At 44.3% G+C, this 20,670-nt stretch overlaps 2 protein-coding genes across 13 annotated transcripts in view; one reads left to right on the top strand and one right to left on the bottom strand.

The window, feature by feature from the left end:
• Nucleotides 1–791: 791 nt before the first annotated feature.
• si:dkey-30c15.10 (uncharacterized protein LOC559353 homolog) lies at nt 792–15,093 on the bottom strand. 12 transcript variants are annotated; one of them, XM_034533984.1, is made up of 25 exons: nt 14,933–15,025; nt 14,113–14,200; nt 13,786–13,953; nt 13,481–13,576; nt 11,473–11,657; nt 11,226–11,318; nt 10,799–10,888; nt 9,593–9,683; nt 8,491–8,619; nt 6,590–6,924; nt 6,413–6,507; nt 6,011–6,134; nt 5,326–5,461; nt 4,963–5,139; nt 4,712–4,838; nt 4,457–4,505; nt 4,124–4,177; nt 4,007–4,039; nt 3,900–3,921; nt 3,625–3,734; nt 3,074–3,127; nt 2,518–2,604; nt 1,886–1,993; nt 1,681–1,814; nt 792–1,327 (listed from the first exon to the last, which is right to left on the bottom strand). In XM_034533984.1, exons 2-25 carry the CDS (start codon nt 14,192–14,194, stop codon nt 1,177–1,179), a joined length of 2,730 nt encoding a protein of 909 aa, XP_034389875.1. In that variant the 5' UTR covers nt 14,195–14,200; nt 14,933–15,025; the 3' UTR covers nt 792–1,176. The 12 variants fall into 12 exon arrangements, with proteins under 12 accessions (XP_034389875.1, XP_034389874.1, XP_034389876.1 ...); XM_034533983.1 differs by having other exon boundaries at nt 14,859–15,019; XM_034533985.1 differs by having other exon boundaries at nt 8,518–8,619; nt 14,859–15,019.
• Nucleotides 15,094–20,033: 4,940 nt separating this feature from the next.
• LOC117731754 (C-C motif chemokine 4-like) overlaps nt 20,034–20,670 on the top strand; it is a 687-nt gene continuing 50 nt past the window's right edge. The window contains exons 1-3 of the mRNA XM_034534102.1: nt 20,034–20,199; nt 20,289–20,409; nt 20,543–20,670. The exon at nt 20,543–20,670 is cut by the window's right edge and continues 50 nt beyond it. Of these exons, the coding sequence (XP_034389993.1) occupies nt 20,136–20,199; nt 20,289–20,409; nt 20,543–20,624 (267 nt within the window). The 5' untranslated portion in view covers nt 20,034–20,135 and the 3' untranslated portion in view covers nt 20,625–20,670. The remainder of the gene's footprint in view (nt 20,200–20,288; nt 20,410–20,542) is intronic.

Raw genomic sequence — 20,670 nt, 5'->3', positions numbered from 1 at the left:
GCCTCTGTCTCGAGACGGCCTCGTAGCTAACAGATAAGAACACATCGCTATGGGCTGTTCTCTAGGACTCTGCCACACTAACTTTTTATAAGAATTGATATATTATGTTTGTGAGAAATATGCTAACTTTGCAGAAACAGAAACTGGTTTAGATACCGTCTACATTGCCTTCTCATGATTGGTTGTTTCTTTAAAAAGGGGTGTAACTTTCAGGTGTGTGCAAATGAGCATGAGGCCTTTTGAAACGTTGAATCTTGTCACGGACTGCTCTGATGAGCTGCGTCATAATGTTCCTTCTTGCAATAAATAAACAGGACGAGACAACAAGAGACTTCCTTCCTCCTCTCCCGATTGACAGCCCCTCAGATTCCTCGTATTGAAGCGCCGCCCAGCAGCCAGGGCTCACTACTGCTCCGACAGCCCATTCAACAAGCTGGACGTCACCTTGAGCTCCGTAACGCAGCAGCGCCTCCACCCAGAGGAGCTATGGCACCAACAGGAAGTCTAATTCTAGCCCACTTCCTGTATGACATTCCTGACCTGAGCTGCTTCCTGTCGGACTCTCCCAGGCGCCGTACATATAGCTCATCTATGGTTCTCTAAGATGTGCACGCTAAGGCACGGGGGAGGATTTAAACCTCTGGGACACCGGTTTGAAATAGAACCGTCAACATGTTTTCTGAACTATCAAAAGTGATATTACACAATGTTGAGTTACTATGAATTAGATTTACTAGGCTTTTGTACCAGCTTCTGCATAAAAACACCTGTCTGGATCGTTCAAGTCCATACACTGTTTTTGTATCCATTTATTGTATAGATACCTCCAATTAGGTGCATAGATGAGTTCACATGAATAACATTTACGACAAAGTGACAGACTGACATTTGGAAATACATGTAAAAGAACAGACATCAGGCAGAACAGACTACATTCAATCTTTTACCTCCCCAGTTAACTCATCCGCTGTATTATATAATATGGGTTTAGATATGTAATGATATGGGCTTATTTACATGCAGCAATACAAAGTGTATACCTGGGAATACGAGGGAGCAGAGCAATGCGTTGTATTGGCATTTTAACTGGTTACTTCTGTAGTAACAACAGGCACCAAGTGTCGCTCGATCACATTAGATAGAAGCCGTGTGAGTGGTCTGCTGGCTGAGCGACGGTCACAGGATGCTCTCCCTCAGGCTCCCACTGCTGGACGAGCTCCACTGCTCACTCTCCGCTTGGTTCCACGTGTTAAAGTCCAGCAGCGCCTGGTTGAGTTTCCCCATCCAGTCCAGTCTCTCCTGTTTGGTGTCGGCTGAAAACCAACACCTGAAGGACAACAACAGCATCAGCATCGTGAGAGCACATTGTCCTACTTTGGTAAACACATGGATAACTACTGACTTTTCCCTTCAAAATCAGAGTCTGTTATATAGGCACTGTACCATTAAAAAATACATTTCTAGAATCAACCCAAATCACTGGCAAAAGTAAAACACCCTCCGACTGACTCATCACTAGTACGAGCTAAAACGGGCTATTACATAAAAACAGGTTTCATCATGAATGAGTTTAATTTAATATTGTTCAAAATGTGCAACAAAGATGATCATAACCAGTCAAACTATAAGAAAGTACGTGGACTACGACCCACACGTCCCCACAGAGCTCATGTGTCTTACTTGGAGCTGGAGTCCTGCTGCGGCGGGACGTTGCTGACCAGCTCGAAGGTGAAAGGTCGAGCACACGAGTCTCTCTTCACAGGCCTGACGCAGCGGCTGTGGGCGCTGGACAGAGAAAGGCTGCCCTCTGCCTCCTGGGACAGAAAACAACAAGGAGTTGAAAAGTGGCCGGTTGCCTTGGCTCTGCCGTCGGGTCCGTCCGTACCTTAGTCTCTTTGTCGTTGGGGTGGTTCCAGTGGTACATGTTGCATCCCTCCAGTACAAAATATCGGCGATGCCACACCCCGTATCCACCGATCAACTCAAACATGGTCTGGAAACAGATGACAAAAAGAAAGTGTGTTTAATGCGCTTTAAAACAGTGTAAGGAGAACGTCCATCTGGTCCGGTTTGATTGGTTGTTGTACTCAAGGGAGGAGGAGCTACACTCTCGGCTGTGGTTTTTAGATAACTACTATTGTGTTTGAGCTTTTACCACATCTATGAATTCTGTCGCCCCGTTTGCTTTGTGGATCAGCGTGACAGTAAAGTGCTTCAGCCGAGCAGAGACACGTTCTGCTTTGACGTCTCATGGCTGCTCTACTCAACACACACCAGTGGAACCAACTCCACGTCTACATCAGAAACGCTCCATGGCGCCTAGAATAAAATCTCCCATTGACTTTAAATGGAACATTGATGCAGACCTGCATATGTGACTCTTCTTCTTGGGGTTGTAACCACATATTTCAGTGCACTTATTTATTGTCAGCAGCTTTGGATGAAAGGGTTTGCTAAACAGATGTAATGTAAAGAAGTCATTGTAATCTGTGGAAGATCAGCCATCACATTACTGACCAGGAAGCCGTGGTGCTGGACATTAGAGTGTCGTTCACTGTCCAGTCGCAGGTAGATGTTGCCCTCCAGAGGTGAGAGGAAAGGCACCTGCAGACCGGGAGGTTAAACGGGTAAGAAGTGAAGACATGAAGAAGCACGACACGGAAACATGGCATTCATTTAAATCTCCCTCTCTCACAGAAAAACACACACAGAAACGCACCCTCTCTCTCTCTCTCACAGAAACACACACACAAAAGTGTAGTTTTTCCTGCTCTAGATTATGTAATCCAAAATGATGCAAGACTTTAGCAGAGAAATGTGTCTCCAAATGCACATCAAGTGTTTGTGCACCAGGAAGTAAACATGTGTCATTTCACATCAAGGTACTGACATTTGAAGTCAATATAATAATATTGCCTTTGATTTGTTTAGATCACATGGGAAAGAGTGTGACCTAATTCAACCTAAATTATCCTGCACAAGCAAATGCTTTCGAGACTGAGGCGGTGGTCAATTTGTACGGTGAGAGACGAGGTTAGACGGTGAGAGACGAGGCTGGCAGAACTGTGAAAACCTTGTCCTGAAATTCATCTCCCAGCAGCCTCCTGATTTTGCCCTCAAGCTTCATCTGAGTGGAGGAAGAAAGACAGAAGGGGGAGAGGGGTGCAGACATGTTACATCACCAGTGAGCCCACCCATGTGTGTACACTTGTAACAGAATAATTAAAGCACCAAACGGGTGTATAGTGATGCCTGCAGCACTGTGCTGGAGGTCAGAAATGAGGTGCTAAACCCGGTGACTGGATGTGTGACACGGGCCACGTGTTTTCCTCTGAATGCTTCTATTCAATGAACAAGAAAGATTTACTGTCTGCACTTACAAAACAATCCATCCAACTACATGAAACAAATATATATACTGTACATACACTGTCTGTCTGACACACACACACACACACATTGCATTTTCCTATTATTTAATTTTCTAAAATGTAATATCTATCCATGGATCTATATCATTGAAAGTCTCCAGTTGAATTATTGTTTAATTAGTTTTGAACAGTCCACAGAGCAGGGCGGCCGTGTGTTAACCTGTAGTTCATTCTCATTGCTGGCAGCAGTTACCTTATCCAGGGGGAACTTGCTGTGTCCCAGCGAGGCCAAGGTGATCTTGTGGGAGCCCACCAGAAAGAAGTTGCTGGAGCGACGAGTGTTGAGGGCAGGAAGAGCACCAGCTGAAGGACAAAGAAGATCAGAATGGAAATCAGTCTAAAGTTTAAAATAAGAATACTTTATTCATATAGCACCTTTTAAAACAGTGTTTACAAAGGGCTCTATAGAGCACTAAACAACACACTAAAGGAAGCAGGACGTCAGACATAAAATAAAATATGACTTACATGTCAGACTGTTACTGGATCTCTGAAGACAAAAGATGTTTCAGTGAGATGTGCAAAATAAAAGCATGCGATAATATTTAAGCGTGCAATATGAACTGGACACTCACTGTGATCGTGTTCAGAAGCTTTCTTGGCGTGACCTGAATACGTGAAGACAACACAAAGCACTTAGACGGCCATTGATAATTAGCACAGCTGGCTCATGGTTGGGCTCACTGGCTCACCCGTGACTTGGTGGTGGTCCGGTCCACGCTGCAGTTACTACCTGAAGTGTGGGACTAGGAGGCACAAAGACGGCACAGTAAAGGAGACCAAATCCAACTGTGCAGCTTCGCACCAAACTAGCATGCTAACAGTACAGCATTAGACAACAACATGCTACCTAACCTGCTGTCATACATGCCATGTGTCAGTGTATTGGAACATAGAGGTTATGAATAACAATAGTAAAGTGGTGTATGTGCGTTAAACATTTGTTTTCCCACTGGAACTGCTATTGTACTATTTCAATGAATATCTTCATGAATACGTAACAACTGTCAAATGTTTTATCTCACCAGGCTGTAGACCTCCACATCAATCTCAAAGGACGAGCGGATATCTTTCCTGACAAAACAATATTAAATGCATGAATCGATACTTTCCCACTGAAAGGATCACCTTGACTGGATCTTTGGATTCAAAAGGCACGTTGTCTGGGTGTGACCAAGCATGAATCATTTGTCAACAATATATAAACAGAACAACAGATTAGTCCAGTGATGTCCGTTACTGAGTGATTTATGGAATGGAGTGACCGTGAAGCAGCTTACAGAGTGACGGCGGTCGGGAAGGAGATGGTGTCTCCGTTCTGAGCATCAGCAGCCGTGGCCAGCGGGGTGGCGACGATGTTGCACGGCCCGTAGCGGATCAGCACAAAGAAGTAGTGACTTGGCCGACCTGCATTGTTACATCATTTCAAAGTATCTGCCAACCACTATATTTTAGATTAAGCTCTGCATTTTTAAATAGGTGAAATCACGCAAATGCGTCATAAATGCTAGATATGAGTCAAATGTGCTACCTGTGCGTTTGTGGGAGGAGCAGACAAACTCCACCTTGAGAGGCAGCTGGATCTTTGTGATGCTGACGGTGCCTCTGCAGGCCTGCTGGGAAACATACTCGCCGTCCTCCGCTGACTCAGCGCTCCGCTCCTCTCTCAGTCTGGCCACCTCCGCCAGCAGGGACGAGCGTTTCTCACCTGAGCCGGACAAGTCAACCACAATAATTCACAGTTTTGTTATTAATATTATTTCATCAACTGTATGTAAGAAGATATCAAAAGAATGCGATTGCTGTTGAGGCAACATTTTCAAACAGTGTGGACATGGCTTCTTAATCTGTGGCACACTAAGATGAGACGTGAAACAGAAGAATGTAATCTTACAGGAGACCAAAAGTAGTTTTTCCGCTTCAGCCTCCTCCAGCGAGCCCCGTCCATGCTCCTCATCAGTGCAGCAGCTCAGAGCCTGCAGGGTCTGGTTGATCACATTCTGCAGCTTCCCTGCTTCTTCACCGAGGGCCTGGACACACAGGACAACAGAAAGACTAGAACCTGGACTGGATTTAAGGCAATAGCTAAATAATCTAAATACAGATGCACATAGATGACACAAAATGATGCAGACATTTATATTGTCATGCATTAGAAAACACATGTACATTAATTGTGATCATGTCACATGTATGAGAATATCACTATTTATTATGTACTCTTGGTAATGACGATATGTTTTTAAAAAGGGGACAGGACAGTGTGTTGGATCTGGTAGCATCCAACAGTATACACTGGCCAGTGTTTGGTTTGTCCCTTCTGGGCTACTGTAGAAACGTGGCAGTGCAACACGGTGAACTCCATGAAGAGCTCCCTATGTAGATATAGAATAAGATATTTTAGAATACCATTCTAAAAAGGTAACAAGCGAATACAGTGATCTTAATTTTAAGTGATTATACACAAAAGAAAAACAGTAATATTACTACTGGATTACTATACTAAAAGATCCACATAAATCATACACATTGGCCCTTTAGACAAATTAGTCAGCTGTTCTGAAACCAGCGCTTCACACCGTGATTGTCTCCTTGGTGTTGACGGCGGGCTGAAGCTTCTCTGGTGCTCGTCTCTGAACCCCAGGAGTGACACTCTGAATGGTGGGCAGATGACTCTGTCTTTGAGTGCGGTAGGCATCAATACTGTGAAGCACAGACGACAACAAACGACATCAAATCACACGCGACAGCACCAATCAACTACCCAGGCAAATTGACCAATACACCCACAAATTGATTATCACTACTACTCCTTCAAAAAGAAAATAATAATGACACGTTCATAGAACTGCACGATTAAAATACGAGAACGCCTTTACGCAACAGAAAAATATGTTTTTGATTTTTGGCAACATAAGACAACTGATGATTGAAGATGGAGAACTCCAAACAGTGTGTACAAAGGCCTCGGCTGTGATTACCTGTATAGAGGAGCCGACTCTGCAGGAGGGGTGGTGGTCTCTTCTGGAGTCAAGAGCAGGGAGGAAGGATTGGAGTCCTGGCTCCCTGCCAGTCGCTGTTGGTGGAATAAAGAACAATTAATGTTGACTTGATCAGAGCTCCCCTAATGGACAGATCAACTTATGAATTCATCTTACGAAAGGGGTGACCACAGCCTCTACAGACTTGCTGAGGGGAGAGAGGATGCCGCTGGGAGGAAAGGTGAGCTCATCTCTGTTGCTTTCAAGCTTCTTGCTCGCATCGCACTCTTCTTCTTTGGACTCCCCCTCTTCTTCACTCTTCTTCTTCTCCGACTCAGTGTCCATCTTGTCTTTGTCCCCGGGACAAGCGCCGATACCGCTGTCGTGGTCCTCGGCGTCTTCATCGACCCCCCTCTCCTCCTCCATCCTTCCAGCATATTCCAGCACCTCCTCGAACATCTGGTCGATGAATTCAGCCGTGTTGGTCTCATCATGAGAGCTCAGCTCAGCGTCTGCGGGAAAACAAAAAGCATTCACAAACGTGTGAGGGCACCTTCTGAAAAAAAAAAAAAAAAGGACAGCAATTGTGACGACAGGTTGCTGATGTCCCACACAACAGTTGGGCACCATCCGTATGGTTTCAGGTGTATGCCCGTTCACATTTACTCCCTCAAGTGCACCTGTGCAACACCAACTGTGCGCTCGTGTCCCCGTATTGGTCTCTCTATTTGAAAATGTATATTTCCCAACACACTCGAGCTGAAACATTTGATATTTGCAGAGACACACACTTCTCAAAATAACATCTGTGCATGTCTACGTGTTGGGAAATCACCCTGTGATTGTATTGACAACAGCCCAGTATATCCAGTGTACTAGTGGTTTTGGTCTTACCAACAAGCTATTTCACCCATGTGCTCCTTGCATGTTGTGCTGCACCTTCTTACTGTTCTCACCCGACATACTTGTTTCTGTGGAGGTGTTGGCCTCAGACAGGGTGGAGTCATTGATGAGCTCAGGCTCCAGGATGAAGGTGACTTTCTTTGAGCTCTCTCCTTCCACCTTGTGAGTTCCTTCTCTCAGCCCATCTACAACCATCTGGCTCCCATCTACTGTACCTCGCTCCATTTGCTCGCTCTCCAAAAGGTGATCCGACACCTCTGTGGAACTCGGAGCTCTATCCATCCCATCGGTGTCTGATGACTCTGCCTGGTGTTTTGCTGCATGTTTAATATTTATTTTGAGCTCTGTGTACTCCGTCTGTGTTTCTGTCAGAGCCTGAAGAATCGCAGAAGGAGATGCCTCCGCTTGTTTGTCGCAGCCACTTCTGTCTGACTCGAGATCCATGTTGTTTTCTTCTTTACCGACTGTCTGGATCTCATTTGACTGGTGACACACGTCATCCTTTTGACGACATCCTCCTGTGTCTTTCTGGTTTGGTTTTATTATAGAAATATCAACAGCTTCTGTATCTGCTCCCTGAGGAAGTCCTTCACAGGACTCTATGGTCTCGATGTCTCCGCTTGGATTAGATTGGTGTTTCACAGAATCATTGAAACAGCTTTGTGACTCCTCGGGTCTAGGGTTCTCATCTTCCTGCATTTCAGAAGAGCTAGCCGTCTCAGCAAAGACATCCCCCAAAAAGGATTCACCATCCTGGATGTGAGAGGGTTCACTGTGATCGACAACACAGCCTCGTTTACCTTTTTCCACTCTGGATGAGTCCAACTCTCCAACACACTCTTCTTCCTCCTGTTCTCCAGCTACGATAGACTCTTCCTCGTCTAGAGGATATCTCCACAACCTTAACTCCTCATCTGTTGAAGGCTCAACCCCCCCTTCGCTGTATGAAGAGCCATCTCTTTCTTCATATGAAAACGCCTCTTCAGTTACTACGGAAACCTCATCGGCTTCCGTCCGAGTGGATTCTAGTGAGCTTTGCTCATCACCTGTAGACAACTCTGACATGTTCTGGTCGTCACTCAAAGGTACTTTGGAAAAACTCTGATCCTCACTAAACGACAACTTCAAGACAGTCTGGGCCTGTGGTTGTTGGGTCTCTGGCTGCCTTTCCTTACTTCCTTCATCCTCCATGACTTCATCACCTCGATGAGGATTTAGCTCCGTCCGTCCAGCGTTCAGCTGCCCAGCTTCATGAGAGTTGTCAAGCTCTACGAGAGCTTCAGAGTCACCGGGTGCCCTTTCACCTGTTGAAAAAGTAGTATCACATCTAGACTAAGCTGAATACTTGATGTACATTAGAGCAGAGTATTTGTTCATATGGGTGCTCAGATCAGGATTTATCGGGCTGATCAGCAGAAACCGTACCAGACTATACTTGTGATTATATACGAGAGCACTAACAAGATGGCTGCCTTCCTCATGAAAACATCCACGCTTGAGTTGAAATTATTAAAGCCGTAAACTTTTCACCAATAAACTTAATGTCTGCAAAGCAGCGAGCGAGTCGGGGTGAAAAGATTATAATAATTTATTCAAACTACCGTAAATAACAAGCCAAAGAGGTCATTTTGCATGCGTACGAGAGGTCAGCTCAGAAGTGGGCCATTTGTTTAGCTACCGTCTGCTAATTAGTGGAATAAGTACATAATAATAATAATAAACAAAATCACAAACAGCATCGATAAACAGATAGATGACGAAGCGATCGCTGCAGATCTCAGCACGGGCAGTTGGCCTTTAGACTTCGTGGGTATTGATTGACTATTGATCCGATAATGGTGTTCTTTTTATTTTAAAATGTAAACCTCTGTAGACTTCACTGTGGAACCGTTTGGGAATATTACCCTTCGTGTAAAGCATCATCACATTGTAACTTCACATCACTCATTCAGTGGAGATGGCATACACCAGCATTGTTTCAGGGTTGTAGTGCAAACTATATTATATCGCTCCAATTTAAGTGACTGAGTTTAATGAGGGATGTCACCGAGTAGTGTGGAGTTTTGTATTCATAATAATCATTCTCAGAGTGAAATGGGCGACAAAAGAACTGGAACAAATATTGACAATACTGGTCTTGAAGTCAAATAAGGACATTCTTACTTCTATTGCTACAGTCTGCCTGCTCTAGTTCTGGTGTGTATTGACCACATTCTCAACACTCTAGAAACAAAATGTTTATTTAATTAATGGGGATGGTATATGGGAAAGTTTTACCTGTCCCATCTGAAGATTGCTTCTCTGCACATGATGTAGATGTAGCATCAGTAAAGCTGCCATCTTTCATCTCAGCGTCACCATCTATCTGCTGGAAGCAACGAGAGATATATAAAGAATTCAAAGTAAATATGAAAGCTAAAAGGAAAGTAAGACAATAGTACATCTTGCAGGTATTATCGTGATTTGTAAAACAACCAGAGAAAGTGTAGAATAAGGTCAGGAGAGCGTGAAGCAAATAAAAAAGTATTGAAACTCAAACAAAATATCAAACTGTGAATGACAACAAACACCAAATGGCCAGTGGAGTACAGCCATTAAAATCAAGGGGAGTTATGCTGAATAATCCAAATACATACCCCTCCAAGGTGACTGTATGTTATGCTGCGTTCACACCAAAAGCGATGCAACATTTTTGCCGTTGGTGAATCAAACTGGCTGCTGCTCTAGTAGCGCTGGAAGCGACAGTTATCGAGACGTAGTCGGTGAAAGTCACCGAGCTGTGTGAGCCTAGAGGTGATGTTGTGTATAAATAAATGATATTAATGTTATGAACCCAAACACGAGGCCGTTTGATGTTTCTGGCGTTTGTGGGATGTCCACAACAAGTATAAAGCATAAATAGTGGTTATTTCTTCTGTGGTGGATGGGGGAAATCATAACTGTTTCCACAGAGTAAAGCCACGCCCCCTCTAAGTCGCGATTGAAGCGAATAAACACAACTTGTCGGACGAGTAAAGCGTTGTGAATATTGGTGTGACCGCAGCATTATACATAAAGTTACCCCCTTAATAGAATTCCAATCAAATATATAAACAGATTGTGAATTGGTGACGTTCATCTCTGAAGTATTCGGTTACCTTTTCCTGCCGGTTCAGTTACGGTTTGCTAGTGTTCATGTTAACATGTTGGTGAAATGATAACACTTTGTGTGAACAGCCAATTTCCCCAAAACACCATCAGATTTAAAGGTGCACTATTTAAGAAGTGAACTCCCCTCCTCCAAAGCGACAAACACCTGGAGCCATGGAAATGGGCAATTCTTCCAACAAAAGGTTGTTGCTGATATATTGCCTTGTTCTGTTATCCAATTTAATTCTCACCAGTACCCAAATCCATGTTGCCATTTCTGTTGGCTCCAAGTAGTAGCCATACGTCAAAGCTCCAGAGTGACCAGAAAGAGAAGGTTTATTTGGTCAGACTCACATCTGAGAGCTGCAAAGGGGGCCAATGGACTCTCCCTCTAGATCTAGGAGCCCAGGCGGAGGAAGATGAGGGGCCAGAGTGGTTCCATCCCTGCTAATGTTTACATAAACTGGTGTGTAACAAAAACCTCAAACTTGCCGTTACTGTACTGAATATACTACATGCCATTCAAAGGGGACAACCTATTTGTAAATGCAATAACCATGCATTTATTTTTTTATTTTTATATATCACTTCATGGCATTTCAAGAACTAAACTGCCTGGTATTCAAACACTATAGACACGCTGAAAACAGTTAAATAATTGAGTGATCGTCTATTTTTGTTATTGTCCATTTCTATGAGCCAAATCAACCCCATCTACTATAATAAATAAATAAATAAATATATATATGAGACAGGTGCGACTACAAGATCACAAACCCACCTGAGATAACGAGGGATAGGAGCTGCTCCTTTTCAGCCAAGCGTTCTCACTGATTGGTTGGAAAGGCAACTGGCTCAACTCCTCTTCCCGTTCCTGAGAAGTTAAACCATGACAGACATTCTTAAGTTCTTATTACAAATATTCTATGGGTGTAAATTATTTGTATTGTTTTTGACTGCATTTGTTCATCTTTTAGGTACTGCTGATACATTTCAGTAAAACATGAATAAAAAGACCCTGGACCAACCTGGCGAATGAGAGAAGCCTGCTTGGAGCTTGGTGCTGGAGTGCCGTGGAGTTTCTGCTGAATGGCAGACACAACGTTGGAGCGGGTCCGCGGGGAGGCACTGGCAGGGCTCGGTGCGGGGGTGGGACCAGCTTCGAAGACCGGCACTTTAAAACGCTCCATGCGCTGATTGAACTCTCCCTGACCTGGGAGGAAGACATTTAGAGAGATTCACTTCCAAAACATAAATAGATTGACAAATAGAAATTGTAATCTAAAAGAAAATGGAAGCAATATCACAAAGACAAGTTATATTGAGTAAGTTCCAATCTGATCAATGTTTTTCTATAGAACACAGCATTATCGTGTGTACTGCAAGCAGATTTGAGTTAGTAAAGCTGGAACTCTTTAGTTGAGCTGCCCTTGACATTTATAATAAACAACTGTTCATTTATTTTTTGCCTGACAACACAGAATGTCCTGTACCCGTCTCCCCTTTGCTCAAATGTGCCTGCTGGAAGTTTGGCAGATACAACTCCTAGCATGGCGCTAATACTAATCTTAAGCATCCACAGTACTGAACAACATAAACATTTCAACAGGGCTCTGATTTAAAAAAAGTTTCTATCAGGAAGCTACACCTGCCAGGCATGTTCAACAAAATAGGCTAACCTGTAAAAACTCTCCTCCAATGTTACATTGATTTGTTCTAGAAATGAGTAAATGGTCTCACTGTAGTTTTAAAATGTGTTTTTTTTGTATTACTAATGTTAAGTTGTTAAACAATTTGTATGATACAAATCATTCCTGGCAGAACGATCAATAAAATATGCAATACAATTAAAAAATAAAATAAAAATCTACATACATATTCATGTAAACCCGAAGCAACACACTAGAAATATGGTTCGCTCGCTGTTTTGGAACACAATAGCATGTTCCAGTAACCATCTTCTCTAATGGATTTTTAACACCTTGATGGTCACAATAAAAACAGGATTTAACTCGAAAACAACTGGAATAAAAAGGAAATATGTGGATTATTTGCAATATTGTATCCAGACATTTTTTATTTGCCATATTATTTTGTCAATTACTACAATGTGAAATGTTCCATGTGGTGAGCTAGCTAGCCAGCCAGTTAACTGTATTTTGAACAATTTAGGCAACTATTTGGACTGAGTGCAAACTTTAAAGTGAACTACATTTTGTATACATTTGTTTCAATAAGGAATGAATGGAAAGAGATTAATCAAAACTCCTCAATTAGTATTAGCATGCTCAATCAAGCTACATCTCAATGTAGCTAGCAAAATCTTGGAGGTGTCAAGTTCTAAACTGTGTACTTTGCTTGCTGGTAACAATAATATAAAGTATATTGAATTCATAGCAGCAACATTACAACTGTTTGTCTGTCTGTATGTGTAGAATATGTAATGTGAAAAAAAGTAAATATGTAACTAAACTTTCCTTTGTCTTGGACAGTGCAGTAGTGTGGGCTGCATGTGTGATGGGAGGATGCACTGTGCATGCACAAAGTTGTTGGGAAATGATCCGTACGTGATTACAGATCATTTATTAGCGTCTGCTGAGTGCAGTGGAGAATTATAATTCAATTGGCATATTTTTAACCAAGACATGACTTCAGAAATAGTATTGCTAGTTGTACGTGAATCTCCAATTTAAAGTTCACTATAAAAAGGGATTTTTATAGTGAACTTGTGCAAAAATGCCTAACCTTAGTCATGTTACTTTTTATTGAAGACTTTGCAGCTAGGTGTGGCAAATCCTTTCACCGACTGTAAGCTGGAGTCAAACCTTCAACCCCCAGACATGGTGCTCTAGCCACTCACTGTCAGGTCTGAGCTGAAGGCCAGAGACCATCTCAGTCTTTGCCTTTGATAGTTTATCACATTGACTTCCATCTATTGTTTCAATGTCTGTTTAATTTTCTGGGGAAAAAAACTGAAAATAAACTATTCTGTGATATTCATTCTCAGAGGTTTTGTGCGACCATTTGCATCCTCACCTAGGATATGCCCTCTGAAGCCCATTTGATGGATGATGAGTGATGGGCTGTTAGTCCCAGGATCTGAGAGGCACCGCTGGGCAAGAGGAGCTCCCCCTAAAACAACAAACTACAGTATTTATCTAACACACTGGATCCACAAGGTGCTCAGCACCTTGACAGTAGTTCCCATTTTGAATGCAGGTAATCCAGCCGGGGCAGTTTCTGTAGTTTGTGGACAGTAGTCTGTTGAATTGCATTGCATTATGGTGAAGGTGTTTCTAATGTTAAGTCTACCCAATGGATAACAGGGAAGGTAGGATTACCCTCTCGTCTCTGGGTAAGTTGCTGGACTCTGGACCGGACTGAAGGAACCATGGGCGTGTCCGGCTTTGTGCCAAGCTCAGCCAGGCGTCTGGAGGAGGATGGTTTCGGACTGCGATTCTCCTGACCGGCTGCCTCTAGACGCCGCCGCTTCTGGCCATCATTCCCTTCTGAGACATCAGACAGAAAGACGCACAAGGACAAAAGTCACAAATATAACTGCCGTGTTGATGATAAAGATATGTCTATGAACCTGTATTCAACAGGTGCCACATTAATTCCCTGCTTTGAAGCCTATCCATGATTTTTGAATACAGGTAGAAACAAACCTGATGGGGAGAGGACACCGTCTTCAGAATCAGACAGAGGCGCTCTCTGTCTCTTCAAGTTGGCGTCTTCGCCAGCCTCCATGCTGAGCTGCAAAGTGACATTACAGATGGTATGTATTGAATGTGTCAGCTGTTATTGAACAGAGCCATTTAAGCACAACACCAATAAGCTATGGCAGTTTATTTAGCTTTCACTCCTCTCAAAACACCTTCCTACTAATGTTACTAACCTAACCTAACTAGGTCATGCAAGTCATTGTGATGGGCTGACGTTAAGATAATATAACTTAGGTTGAGAAAAGGGCTAAATTGATTAAAGCTATATTTCAGATGTTTGTCCACAGACAGACACTAACTGTTAATGTGGGATAAAAACGCCGCAGCATTATCACAGATAAAGTGAAACGGTTTAAGTTTTCAGCTCAGCTCATTTTAAAAAACGAAACACTTTGCTAGCAAGTTGTGCTAACTTGTCAGCTAACGTTAACTACGTCTAGGCTTACAGCGTCGACACTGAAATAACCGGAGTTACACTTCAGTTGGAAGCTCGCGACGCTTCCGTCTTCGAGGAACTTGAAAACTAACTAGATAAAGGAGCTAACGTTAGCATGCTAGGGTTAGCAACATTGTCCTTTGAGGCAACTCGGGTTAATTTAGCGTAACGTTAGCCTAGCTTAGAATGGCAAGCTAACTTTAGCCGCTGTTACACACAGAAGGTATGCTGGGCGAGTCGTATTCCGTCTTACCTGAAAATAAGTACTGTGTTAAACTACAGCGTGTGTGAAACGGGTGAACTGACAGAGACCAAGAAACGAGTTACTGATTGTTTGATGCTTCCGGTGAGTCTCCTCCTTCAACTTTGAATTTCAGCGGGTCTTCGGTCGCTTCTGACGCGCATACAACCGGAGTACCGTAAGTACTCTGGAGGAGGCCGAGAGCGGATCTAGGCCTCCACGCCTGAGTTGTACCGTACTCACTAGACTAAACACGCACAGCAGGATTCCACTACAATACCAGTGTGACGCTGTAACGTTATGGAATCTACCGGTGTGACATATAGCTTTAACATGAGTAATACCGGACAATAAGATGCTATATGATGAATAAAATCTGTTAAATACATGAATGGAATTGATGACGCTATTTGTGTTGTGTCAAAACCCTAGATCAGAAACAGTACATCTGCTGTTGGTTAAAGACCACTGGTCTGTTAGGGCCCCCGGGGTGTCCAGCATGGCAGACATCTCTAAACCACTGGTCTGTTAGGCCCCCCGGGGTGTCCAGCATGGCAGACATCTCTAAACCACTGGTCTGTTAGGGCCCCCTGGGGTGTCCAGCATGGCAGACATCTCTAAACCACTGGTCTGTTAGGCCCCCCGGGGTGTCCAGCATGGCAGACATCTCTAAACCACTGGTCTGTTAGGGCCCCCGGGGTGTCCAGCATGGCAGACATCTCTAAACCACTGGTCTGTTAGGGCCCCCGGGGTGTCCAGCATGGCAGACATCTCTAAACCACTGGTCTGTTAGGGCCCCCGGGGTGTCCAGCATGGCAGACATCTCTAAACCACTGGTCTGTTAGGGCCCCCGGGGTGTCCAGCATGGCAGACATCTCTAAACCACTGGTCTGTTAGGGCCCCCGGGGTGTCCAGCATGGCAGACATCTCTAAACCACTGGTCTGTTAAGGCCCCCGGGGTGTCCAGCATGGCAGACATCTCTAAACCACTGGTCTGTTAGGGCCCCCGGGGTGTCCAGCATGGCAGACATCTCCAAACCACTGGTCTGTTAGGGCCCCCGGGGTGTCCAGCATGGCAGACATCTCCAAACCACTGGTCTGTTAGGGCCCCCTGGGGTGTCCAGCATGGCAGACATCTCTAAACCACTGGTCTGTTACGGCCCCCGGGGTGTCCAGCATGGCAGACATCTCCAAACCACTGGTCTGTTAGGGCCCCCGGGGTGTCCAGCATGGCAGACATCTCTAAACCACTGGTCTGTTACGGCCCCCGGGGTGTCCAGCATGGCAGACATCTCTAAACCACTGGTCTGTTAGGCCCCCCGGGGTGTCCAGCATGGCAGACATCTCCAAACCACTGGTCTGTTACGGCCCCCGGGGTGTCCAGCATGGCAGACATCTCCAAACCACTGGTCTGTTAGGGCCCCCGGGGTGTCCAGCATGGCAGACATCTCTAAACCACTGGTCTGTTAGGGCCCCCGGGGTGTCCAGCATGGCAGACATCTCTAAACCACTGGTCTGTTAGGGCCCCCGGGGTGTCCAGCATGGCAGACATCTCCAAACCACTGGTCTGTTAGGCCCCCCGGGGTGTCCAGCATGGCAGACATCTCCAAACCACTGGTCTGTTAGGGCCCCCGGGGTGTCCAGCATGGCAGACATCTCTAAACCACTGGTCTGTTAGGGCCCCCGGGGTGTCCAGCATGGCAGACATCTCTAAACCACTGGTCTGTTAGGGCCCCCGGGGTGTCCAGCATGGCAGACATCTCCAAACCACTGGTCTGTTAGGGCCCCCGGGGTGTCCAGCATGGCAGACATCTCTAAACCACTGGTCTGTTAGGGCCCCCGGGGTGTCCAGCATGGCAGACATCTCCAAACCACTGGACAGTGTTAGAAACATATTTTCTTAAGGACCGCAGCTCTTGACAAGAGAGTAAGTATACGTTTAGGTAGGGCACTTGTATATTAATGTGACATGCTACCAGACATTTCCTGTAATATATTCTCTATAAAGTCTCCTATTAATTGTACTTATATGTTCTGACACATCAGTAGCTCACAGTAACAACACATGCTTCTCACATTTATTTTTTCAGTGAATAATTATATTACATATAAAGCTCCGTGCATTGCACACTAATAGAGAAATGCAAAATCAGTTACAGACGATGATCTGGAGGAAATTGATTTGGTTGCAAATGCACAGAGGTGTAAATGAGTCACAGATGCATTGCTAAACCTGGTCTGAAAATAGCTGTGATAAGATCATGTTTCCATCACTTCGGTCTGCACCCCACAGATTTGCATAAGGGGAGAATATGAGTCATGATGTACTTCAGAAGCCAGCAAACTTTAGTGGTTGGTATTTTGTGTTTGTATTTATAACCCTACAACCCTCGGATTATAATTGTTTTACTTCTAAAACCTTGAACCTTTTAATGCCAAAATAGTGCACATATGAATTATAGAGAAAATGATACATTTTGGGTTTAAAGTGGCTTTTGAAACTTCGAAGCGAGTTTTAATAGGTGGAAAATCATTCTGTTGTAAAAGTGAGGACTGTGGATAATGGCGAGTAATAAGGACATTGTTTCTGGAGATGGAAATGCCCCGTGCTAATTGTAGTTGTGTTGGTCTCTTTTTGTATTATTTTTTTTTTTTTGCCCTTAAATTGTCATTTCGTCTCTATTTGTCGTGGATTGTGTTTCTTTGCCCCTTTTTATAGTCGTTGTGAGACTCTTTGTGTCTTATTTCAGCTGTTTTGCATCTATTTGTAGTTTTGGTCTCTTTTTTTCTTATTGTCTTATTGTTTTGCCCTTTTTGAAAGTTGTTTTGTGACTCTTTGTATTCCGTCTATGTGTCTTTGTGGTTGTTTTGCCCCTGTTCACAGCCATTTTGAGTCTCTCTCAAGGTGTTTTTGCATCTTTCTGTAGTTGTTTTGGGCTTTTTGTGTCCCTTTGTTTTTATTTTATTTTTCTTTATGTTCATTGCCTGTGCCTGGTAGGCCCGTTCAGTAGTATGTCCACTAACCACAAAGGAGCATACAAGGCCTCCCCCCTACCCCACATTGGACTCTCTGACCACATCACCGTCATGCTAATGTCAGCATACAGAGCCAGAGTGAAAGTCTCTAGACCGGTTCTGAAGCAGGTCCGGGTGTGGCCGGAGGGGGCCTCCTCTGCTCTCCAAGACTGCTTTGACCCAACAGAATGGGGTATGTTTAAGCAGGCCGCCACATACAACCACCACACAGACATTGAGGAGTACACAGACACTTCCTACATCAGTAAGTGTGACCCACATAAAGACCATCACCACTCGGGCTAACCAGAAGCCGTGGCTGACAGGGGAAGTCCATCGGCTGCTGAGGGCCAGAAACAAGGCCTTCAGAGCCGGGGATGAAACTGGCCTGAGAAGAGCGAGAGCCAACCTGTACCACGGCCTCAGGAAAGCAAAACAGGAATACACAAATAAGATAACCTCGCACTTCAAAGACAGCAGAGATACACACAGCCTGTGGGAGGGCCTTCAGACCATCACAGACTACAAACCCAAGCCACAGACCTGCGACAACAACATCTCTCTGCTAAACGACCTCAACAGCTTCTTTGCACGGTTTGAAGCACAAAACAGCACACGTCCACACAAGACTCCGCCCCCTCCCCACGATCAGGTCCTGTGCCTGTCTGCTGCCAGCGTGAAGAGGAAACTCTCCAATATCAACACCCGCAAGGCAACAGGTCCAGACAACATCCCTGGTCGGGTATTGAAGGACTGCGCAGAGGAGCTTAAGGATGTCTTCACGGATGTCTTTAACACTTCTCTGAGACAAGCTGTCGTTCCAACGTGTTTCAAGGCCACCACCATCATACCTGTGCCAAAGAAACCCACTCCGTTACCCCCATAATAATGAAGTGCTTTGAACGTCTAGTCATGTCACACATCAAATCCATTCTCACACTGAGCACAGGGGCCCCTCAGGGCTGTGTGCTCAGCCCACTGCTCTTCACACTGCTGACTCATGACTGCAAAACCACCTACAGCACCAACCACAAGGTCAAGTCTGCAGACGAGGCAATTCTGGTCGGTCTCATCACCAAGGACGATGAGACTCACTACAGATGTAAAGTCTCATAGTTTTTATAGTATCTGAACTTCTATGTTGTCTACATGTTCTTTGTTATCTGTTTTGCACTTTATTATTATTATTATCACTACTATCACTTTATGTTGGACAGGAGAGAAACATAATTTCAGATCTTTTGTATGTTTGCACAAATGAAAGAAATGACAATAAAGCTGACTTTTTGGACTGTGATGTGGAGCCAGGGCAAAGAGAAGCTGCGGGGCCAGTATTCACACCACATTCCTCCGGCTCTCTGTGCAGTGTGTCTTCTCCGGAACACCTGAACCAAGATGTTAAGGACTGTCAGCAGTAAGCTGAGACATGAAGGTCTTAAAATAGATGTTGATACAGGTATCATCTTATAGGACTTCAAGATAAAGTGATAAATCAGGATCCACCTTCAAGCTAGGGTTGGTAATCATCTTCAAAAACATTATTTTACAACCCAACAACAATCCATAAATCAAATGGTCCGGTATGGTATGTGCAGCTTTTGCAGACCTGTCCAATCATTTCATTGGGCCTGAATGTCATGCTGTCTTGATGTAAAACAGATTAAATGCATTTCCTTTCCAATTTTCTACAGTAAATTAGTGCTATTTTGAGCAAAAACAGATGAAATGTACAAAGCATTTGTGCATGCCTGGTCCACTTGTGTGCATTTGGGTTGGTTTCTAAGCCTTGCTGCCATCTGCTTCTGGAAATGTAAAGGATGAAATGTTCAAAGCTCATCTCACGAGTAAGTTCTCAACAAAGGACAACAACAATTCTTCTTTTGAAATAGTTTTATTCAGACTTTTGTATAAATTCTCCAGTAAGTATGACCCCTGGTCTGGAACCACTGAACAAAGACACTGTCCCTTAAACTTGAGTACGATCTAAATCTAAATAAAAATGTCTTTCTGTCATGTGTTCTTTCTCCGTCTGTTGAAAACGTACTGAATACACTACAAGTCGATGACTTTCCACTAACTAAATGTATACACCAAGATGTAAAGATAAACGCTGGGTTTCCGTTCTCTGGGGAGTTTTAATCTTCACAACCAATCTCTGCTGTCACGTCCTTCCCCAAACTAGACACTAGATCTGAGGAGGTGTCGGGGGAAAGCTGATAAAGCCGTCTCAGCAAAGAGTGAAGAACATCAGCACCACCGCCATCCGACAGCATCATGAAGACTCTTTGGTTCACTCTGGGGCTGCTGCTGCTCACCGCCTGCTGCTGCAACACCATGCGTGAGTGATCTGCGTCTGTGCCTCAGCCTCTTCAGGGTTTGCTCGCCGACGTGTCTGCGTTGACTTTGTCCGTTTCACCTTCCTCACAGCTAAAGCTCCGCAGTTCAAGCCTGGAAACTGCTGCTTCAAGGTCCACACGCGTGCTTTACCATTGGAGCGTGTCTACAGCATAGCCAAGACCCACAGATCCTGTCGGATCAAGGCATTCATGTAAGCATGTGGCTCTTTCTTCCCCCGTTGTTGTCCGGTGACCGATGAGATGAACAGAAAGATGGAGAACCTACAGTACGACCTCCACACATGCAAGTCCACCTTCTTAAATGTTTCTCTTTATGGTTTGCAGAGTCCAGACTATGAAAGGAAGACAGATCTGCTACAGTGGAACTTTCCAGTGGGCTCTGGATGTCTACAATCAGCATCACTGAGGATGCATTATCATATAATACTGTGATCAATTAATGCCTGTTTTTG

The sequence above is a fragment of the Cyclopterus lumpus genome, chromosome 6 (assembly GCF_009769545.1).
Source record: "Cyclopterus lumpus isolate fCycLum1 chromosome 6, fCycLum1.pri, whole genome shotgun sequence".
Taxonomy (NCBI): Eukaryota; Metazoa; Chordata; class Actinopteri; order Perciformes; family Cyclopteridae; genus Cyclopterus; species Cyclopterus lumpus.
Note: the sequence above shows the minus strand (reverse complement) of the source record. Positions and strands in the feature narration are given on the sequence as shown.

Bases quoted from the DNA above. Each gene is read 5' to 3' on its own strand.
- si:dkey-30c15.10 (XM_034533980.1), bottom strand. From the start codon at position 14,194: ATGGAGGCTGGCGAAGACGCCAACTTGAAGAGACAGAGAGCGCCTCTG. The intron at 4,506-4,711 runs GTAAGCTGCTTC...TTGTTTTGTCAG, and splicing joins TTCCCGACCGCCGTCACTCT to GAAAGATATCCGCTCGTCCT. The intron at 3,735-3,899 runs GTAAGTCATATT...TTTGTCCTTCAG, and splicing joins ATCCAGTAACAGTCTGACAT to CTGGTGCTCTTCCTGCCCTC.